The sequence below is a fragment of the Lacerta agilis genome, chromosome 7 (assembly GCF_009819535.1).
Source record: "Lacerta agilis isolate rLacAgi1 chromosome 7, rLacAgi1.pri, whole genome shotgun sequence".
NCBI lineage: Eukaryota > Metazoa > Chordata > Lepidosauria > Squamata > Lacertidae > Lacerta > Lacerta agilis.
In genome coordinates this window covers 16,558,725-16,566,953 of record NC_046318.1, presented here as the reverse complement: position 1 = coordinate 16,566,953, position 8,229 = coordinate 16,558,725, and the positions used below count along the sequence as shown (strand labels likewise).

The 8,229-nt window shown below is 42.4% G+C and overlaps 1 protein-coding gene across 1 annotated transcript in view; it reads left to right on the top strand.

Moving 5' to 3' along the window:
• Positions 1-7,065: 7,065 nt before the first annotated feature.
• CDH10 (cadherin 10) overlaps positions 7,066-8,229 on the top strand; it is an 87,367-nt gene continuing 86,203 nt past the window's right edge. The window contains exon 1 of the mRNA XM_033154401.1: positions 7,066-7,441. Within this exon, the coding sequence (XP_033010292.1) occupies positions 7,211-7,441 (231 nt within the window). The 5' untranslated portion in view covers positions 7,066-7,210. The remainder of the gene's footprint in view (positions 7,442-8,229) is intronic.

Below are 8,229 nucleotides of genomic sequence, written 5' to 3'. Positions count from 1 at the left end.
ATGCCCCCGCAGGCGGCTGGTCATGCCCCTGGGTGCAGGGCATGCGCACTGCTCCAAGCGTCTGATCGGCTTGCTCCGCCACTGGGTTTCTGGGTGGGAGTTGATCACGGCGAGGGTTTGCCAAATGTGTCTTCCTCTTAGCACGTTTTCCCTTTTCATCCTGAGTTCGAGCGTCTTCAATTTCCATGACACTTTTGGTAAAGGCTGTTCTCCAAATGGAGTGGATACAATCTGCTGCTCCCACAACTGCAGGGCATCTCTTTGGTTCTGTCCCACATGGGCTGTTAGGACTGCAGCTCAATATATTAGTCAAGCATAGTAAGGAGTGGATAGCGCTGTGGTCTAAACCACTGAACCTCTTGGGCTTGCTGATCAGAAGGTCAGCGGTTCGAATCCATGTGATGGGGGTGAGCTCCCATTGCTCTGTCTCAACTCCTGCCAGCCTAGCGGTTCAAAAGCACGCCAGTGCAATTAATAGGTACCGCTGTGGCAGGAAGGTAAATGGCATTTTTGTGTGCTCTGGTTTCCATCAGTGTTCCATTGTGCCAGAAGCGATTCAGTCATGCTGGCCTCATGACCCGGAAAGCTGTCTGTGGACAAACACTGACTCCCTCGGCCTGAAGTGAGATGAGTGCCTCAATCCCATAGTTGCTTTTGACTGGACTTAACCATCCAGGGATCCTTTACCTTTTTTATACCCTGCATTAGAGCTGTGTGCATGTGTGCATGTGTGCACACATGCACACACATTTTTTATGGGCACATAACCTCCCCCACACACACCATATATCAAGTAATTTTGACTTCAGGGGAAATGTAACAACTTGTAACTGGCATAGTATTTTGGATTCCAATCTGTGTCATTCAAGCTGTTATACTCATTAGATATGGTCTACAGGCATCTTCTCTGAGAGAAGACAGCTCAGTTGATTCCCTAAAAATTGCACATTATGCAAGGTGACAAATCGTTTACAATTCGACATTAAGCTGAATGACTCATTGCTGCGAGTTCTGGTCTGTGCAAAAATGCACATTGTTTTCAGTAGTTTTGGTGTGAATATCCCTGTCACTTTCAGATGACGCATGAAGCTCAACTTTCGTACTTAATCAACAGATGAGTTCGGTAAGAAGTAAAAGGGTGTGGTTAACATGAATCCAGTCCAGAATGTATCACAGCAACACAACCATGCTTAGCATTTATCCCATGCATTAGGATAGGGGTGGGAAAGCTGTGGCAATCCAGAGGCTGTTGACTCCAAATCCCATTAGCCCCAGCCAGTATGGCCAATGGTCAGGGCTCAACAGAGCTGTAGTTCAAAGGTTCTCCATTGTTTTTTAGAATATTTGAAACACTTTTCTCTTATTTGCCCCAGCAATGCTTACAACCTTTCAATTGAGTGAGGATGCCTTGTTCAAAGCCACCTAGTAACTTCACTGCAGATGCAAGATCTGAAGCTTCCTAATTTGTAGTTCATTATTTGAGTCACATGCAGATAAAAAAAAAAAATGGCAGGCATTTGTAAATACCTGTGTAGTAGTGTGTGTGTGTGTGTGTGTGTGTGAGAGAGAGAGAGAGAGAGAGAGAGAGAGAGAGAGACTGAATATACTGAGAACTACTCTGTTTTTTTTGTTTTTTGTTTTTATATCCACAGCTGAAGCTATGCCAACCAGAATTTAATGCTAGTACCGAAGACAGGTAGCTGCTACCCCTACTTTTTAGATCACGATATGTTTCCAATGTTAATTTATTGTTGCATTAATATCCCACTTTTTTGCCAAGGACCTTGAGGTGGCATACATGGTAAAGGTAAAGGGACCCCTGACCATTAGGTCCAGTCGCGGATTACGCTGTGGTTCCAGCGTTCATCTCGCTTTACTGGCCAAGGGTGCTGGCATACAGCTTCCGGGTCATGTAGCCAGCAAGACTAAGCTGCTTCTGGTGAACCAGAGCAGTGCATGAAAACACCGTTTACCTACCTGCCAGAGCGGTATCTATTTATCTACTTGCACTTTGTGCTTTCGATCTGCTAGGTTGGCAGGAGCAGAGACCGAGCAACAGGAGCTCATCCCGTTGCGAGGATTGGAACTGCCGACCTTCTGATCGGCAAGCCCTAGGCTCTGTGGTTTAACCCACAGTGCCACCCACGTCCCTGGCATACATGGTACTCCTCCCCATTTATTCCCACAATAAATGAGGCTAAGGTCACCCAGTGAGCTTGGGGGCTGAGTGCATTTTTGAACTCTGGTTTCACAGGTCGTAGTCCAAAACTGGCTCCAGGAAAAAGAGTTCCTGGAACTCCAGGAAGGGTGAAGTTGTCTCAGGTTGATGTGCACCTTTCTCATTTCTTTCAGGTAGATTTCCAGCTTACTATTGCATGTCCTCTAAAACAGGGGTCAGCAAACTTTTTCAGCAGGGGGCCGGTCCACTGTCCCTCAGACCTTGTGGGGGGCCGGACTATATTTTTTTTAGGGGGTGGGATGAACGAATTCCTATGCCCCACAAATAATCCAGAGATGCATTTTAAATAAAATCACACATTCTACTCATGTAAAAACATGCTGATTTCCAGACCGTCTGCGGGCCAGATTTAGAAGGTGATTGGGCCGCATCTGGCCCCCGGGTCTTAGTTTGGGGACCCCTGGTCAAAACACTCTTTCTCAATTTTTTAAAACCATGCCTCCTTTTACTAACATAACCCCCACTCTTGAAACCTGGCTCCCCAGATTACTTCATTTGAATTTTCAAATGGATTGAAAAAATGTGACTTTAAATTTATATAGTGGTACCTTGGTTCTCAAACGCCTTGGTACTCAAACAGCTTGGAACCCTAACACTGCAGACCTGGAAGTAAGTGTTCCGGATTGTGAACTGTTTTCAGAAGCTGAACGTGCTCTGCTTTTGAGTGCCACACTCCCATTTTGAGTCTGTTTTGGCTATTTATTTTGTGTTTTTGTTTTTGCAGCTCTTTTTGTTTTTCTTTTTTTAAAATGTGGAACCCAGTTCAGCTACTGATTGATTGATTGATTGATTGATTGTGTGATGGCAGTACATTGTTTATTGCTTTCATTTTATGGATCAATGGTCCCATTAGATAGTAAAATTCATGTTAAATTGTCATTTTAGAGGTAGTTTTTAAAAGTCTGGAACGGATTAATCCATTTTGCATTACTTTGTATGGGAAAGTGCCACCTTGGTGTTTGGAACGCTTTGGTTTTGGAACGGACTTCCGGAACTGATTAAGTTTGAGAACTAAGGTGCCACTGTACTTATAATATACTTTCTGGGGGGGGACACTCACCCCCTGCAAGATTTTTGTATGCCTTCTCTCTGGGGTTAGCTTCCCCCTTGGTTCACAAACAATGCTCATAAAAATATGATCAAAACACGCAAATTGTTTGTCATGGTTTGGTTATAGTACTAAACTCATTGCAAAACATTCTATTGAAAATTCGAGTGTGAGTTAGTCAGGAAAACAAAACCATATTTTTTTTTTAAAAAAAAAAATAGCAGCAATTTCTAACTAATACTCTGTGTAGATATAAAGTGATATAGGTCAGGGCATTGCACTTAGAATTACAGAGTCTACTGATTGCTAATTCATTTCTAGGGAACAAAACGATTTGCAAAGCATATGCATTGTTAATCGGTCATGGCAAGCCTCATGGCTCATTATTGGAGAAACCTTATTTTTTTATTTTGAAGTACTGCAATAATGGGCATAGCTCCCTCATCTGATTCAGAAGGGGGTGTTAAAGTGGATTACTTTGGAGAGTATCTGCTTGTTGCCCTAAATTTAATCCAGCTCAGATAACTCTATATTAAATTGTGGCCCTGTGTACTCCCAGGTATGTCATTGAGAGTGGGATGAGATGCAGAAGCTTCTGTGACTCCTCCTTTGCGTGGCAAGGTCCCAAACCCACCTGGGAAGTAGAATAAAGACACATGAAACAGTATTTTAGGTTAATGGGTGAAAAAAGGCCACAACTTTATTGGTTACAGAATGTGAGTGGTATTGGCTTAGGCATAGGAAATCACACGACTATATTTGACACCTGCCCATCTGCAGGATTCTTGGAAGGGTTAACCACCAATAGGGGGAGCCTTGCTGATGCACAACAACTAGGAACTCCCCCAGGGTCACCACTAGGGGTCGTGCCATGGCCCTAGCCCCCCGTCTGGGGCTTCGGACAGAGACCATGCCCCTGGATTCCTTTAACTGAATATCCTTGAATTAGGAAGGGTAGGTGATGGGCAGATCCTGAAGTTGAGGCTCCAGTACTTTGGCCACCTCATGAGAAGGGAAGACTCCCTGGAAAAGACCCTGATGTTGGGAAAGATGGAGGGCACAAGGAGAAGGGGATGACAGAGGATGAGATGGTTGGACAGTGTTCTCAAAGCTACTAACATGAGTTTGGCCAAACTGCAAGAGGCAGTGAAGGATAGGCGTGCCTGGCGTGCTCTGGTCCATGGGGTCACAAAGAGTCGGACACGACTGAACAACTGAACAACAACAAGGTGATGGCCACTTCCTCCCCTCACCTTCAACTTAATACTCCAATGCCTAACTGCCAAACCTTACAAAGCTGTGACAATTTGCTATGAGGTAGGCAAAAAACCAAATGGCCAGTGCCAATTTGCCAAGTGGAAAAAAATTCCTACAAGGTCCCTTGAACAACTAAGGTGATCAACCAAGGTCCATAGCAATGTCAAGAAATAAAGAGCCTAACCTAAGGGAGGGAGGGCAGGAGAACTGACCGAGCAGGGAGAAAACAAAGGTGAGTCCTTGGCTGAGGGCAGTTTAAATAGCCCGTGCCACGCCCCTGGACCATCCGGGTTGGACGGCCTAAGGATGACGTGGCCAAGGACCAACTAATGGCACAGGGGCTATCCTGCCCCGTGCACATGGGGAGGGCTTGCACCCAGCCTGCAATGTCATCTCCCCAGGAAGCGGAAATGGCTTTACCATCAGAAGGGAGAATCCTAGAATTGTAGAGTTGGAAGGGACCCCAAGGACCATCTAGTCCAACCTCCATACAAGGCAGGAATATGCAGCTGTCCCATATGGGGATCAAACCTGCAACATTGGGGGAAACAAAAGACGAGCTTGTCAAAGCTTCTATGGCACATTGGGCAATAGATATAGGACATAATGTAGATTTTTAATCTCTGGGAAATCTTTGGAAGAGTGATCCAAAGTTTACAGCATGTTCTTTCTCTACGGAGAACTACTTGAAAATGAAGTACTCATGGTATTTAACTCCGAGTAGACTTACTAAGATGTATAAGACTGAATCAGATAAGTGCTGGAGATGCAATGAGGCTGAGGGTACGTTCTTTCATATGTGGTAAGACCTGTAAAAGGGTAAGAGAGTATTGGGAGATAATTCGGATGGAAATTCCCAGGTATCACAAAAGGTTATTTATGTATGCCACTACTGCAGCCCATGTTTTGTTAACCCAAAAAATGGAAAATGAGCAAGGTCCCAACTAAAGAAGAATGGCAACTTAAACTGATGGAATATGAGCAGCTTGCAGACCAAACATATAGAATAAGCGAACAAGAAGAACATATGTTTAAAGAAGATTGGAAAACATTTATTGAATATATGGGGGAAACTGTACACTTGAAAACGTTGGCAGCATTAAGATAAATTCAACAGTGTAAATAAGTTTTGATGGATGTAATAATGGAGATATTAATAAGTAATAAAAGGAGAAGGGAAGTCATTGATATTTTAATGTCGGTTAAATGGATATTCATGAATATTCTAAAATGTAAAACAGAAAATACACACACACACACACACACACACACACACACACATATATATGAATGAACCTGCAACCTTGGCATTATCAGCACCATGCTCTACCCAGCTGGGCTATGCAAGCTCAAAGATAACCAAAGTTAAAGAAGGGCGCAGAGGGATGTGGGGGAAAACTCAAATAAAGTGTTGAGCTTCAGCTTTTAGGGAGGGCTCCTGGGTGGGCATGGAGCAAATCTGTTCAATTTAGGTTCATCCATTAATGTCATATCATAATCACATAGAATCTATCTATAGTACTACAAGAAGTTCAACAATAGGCAACTGCCAAAGGTTTGATTGACCACTAAGTCTGACTTTAGCAAAGATAGTTGCATTTTAGGGATTCTATTACCATTGTGAGCTAGTGTTGCCAAAGAAGTTAACAGACAAGAGAGCACAGATTGGAGTTCCAATTTGATAATTCCCTAATAAATATTTTAGGAACAAGTAAAGGCATGTCTTTGGGATGCAGCGCTTGACCCTGTATATCCAATGTGGCAAAAAACAGAGGCCACATTCCATTTCATCAATCCTTCCATTTCATCAATTCTTCCATTTACATTGGCTTTGTATTCTGCGTTGGATTTTGCTGGAACTTTGCATCCCAGAAACTCTCTCTATTAGAAAGTTTGCTTCTTGTCATGTTGTATTTCTTCCGATGCATATGATGTCCTCTTTTGCCATTTAAAGCACCCTGGGGAACTAGTATTCCACCATTTCTGTGGTTTCAAAAACGGCCTTTGCATTAGCCTTTAAGTGCCTCTTGGTAACAAGATTAATAAAACACTGGGTTACTTGTAAGTCAAATCAGGTGGGAAACATTTCAAGTAAAGACTGCGGTATTTAATATGTGAGTGCCAATGGTGCAGATTCCCTAGTCTACATGATGAATGTTCTCAAAGACCTTAAATACAAAAAATTAAAGGTAAGGGTAGTTGGTTAGGGGCAGAGGAAAACACATTTATCTGCACAATTCATTTTTCCCAAGCATTTCATGCTGAATATATTTTACAAAGCTCTGATTAGGTGGCAGTTTCTAGATAACCTTTATACTTGCCACATCAGCTGTTTGTTTTATGCTTGGGGGAGCTAACCAATTTGCTGTAAGATTTTACAGCTATTCTGCCAGGAACAATGTGAAATCTAATGCAAACAAAGGGAACATTTTTAGCTTGCAATTATATATCTGTAACAGTATTGCTCTCTCTTTCTCTTTCTCTTTCTCTTCCCCTTTCCCTCTTGCTGTTTTCTTTTAAGATTTTGGATATGCCCAGACGAGAGATGACCTGGTATAAACAGCTTGGCTTCACGTTCCACTGAAGAATATCTAGAGCTCAGTTGAAGGCAAAGTGTCCAAGTTGCAGCCAAAGGTGCTTGAGAAGACAGTCAGCAGAGGAGAACGATGATAATACAACCAGGCTTTCTGGTGGTACTACTCTGGGTGTGCCTGCTGCACCCCTGCTTAACAGCAATGGTATTCAGCAGGACTACGGACCAGCAGCCCAAAAGTTTTGCTGCACGTGGAATAGGGAATGAAGGAAAAGCTCTGCACCGCCAGAAGCGAGGCTGGATGTGGAACCAGTTCTTCTTGCTGGAGGAATATACCGGCTCAGATAACCAATATGTAGGCAAGGTAGGCCATATGTATATCTTCTCCTATTCTTCTTATGCATTGCAGCGATTTAATGGTAGGAAATTATCTTCATTCTCAAATATATACGAAACCTTTTGTTTATTCTGTTGAATAAAAATAAAACCAAAAGCTTTAGGAAATAGGAGTATTGGATTGAAACACCCATGTTCTAATGTGGATAAAGAATTGTGTGATTTTTGCATTTCTGTATTTGTTGATTTGATTTTTGTATACATAAAGCAGCATTTTTTAGTTTGGCTTATCTTTTATACTTTGTACACCTTCCTCTGGAACACAAACTATCCTTCATCTTCCAACATTGACTCTTCCTCTGATGAAAAAGGTGACCCTTGCTAACACACCTGTTCAGATATATATATATTTAACATGAAGTGAAAAATTGGATCAGTCATATCATGAGTGAAATAGTTTTATGTTCAGTTGAAGCATAGATTTTTTAAAAAAGACAAAGCCTTGTTCTCAAATACTTTTGTCTTGTTTGAAAGAAAATTGCAGCTCTGGTGTATTACTATAAATTTCCAAGTATTTTTATAGGACCCTGTCATTTATGTATCACAAAATCTGGCTGCAGTAGGTGGCCATTTCAGTGTAGCCAAACTGCATGTGACCTAGATTTATTAAATCTTCCTCAAATGTGAAAAGTTTGTGTAGCAGCTGACACCATCCCTACCACTCCATTATGACAACATGCCATACACTAGGAAAGCCCTGATGGAGGTTCCTTGGGAAATTAGTTACCCAGACTTTCATAAATGGTGGCTATCGGT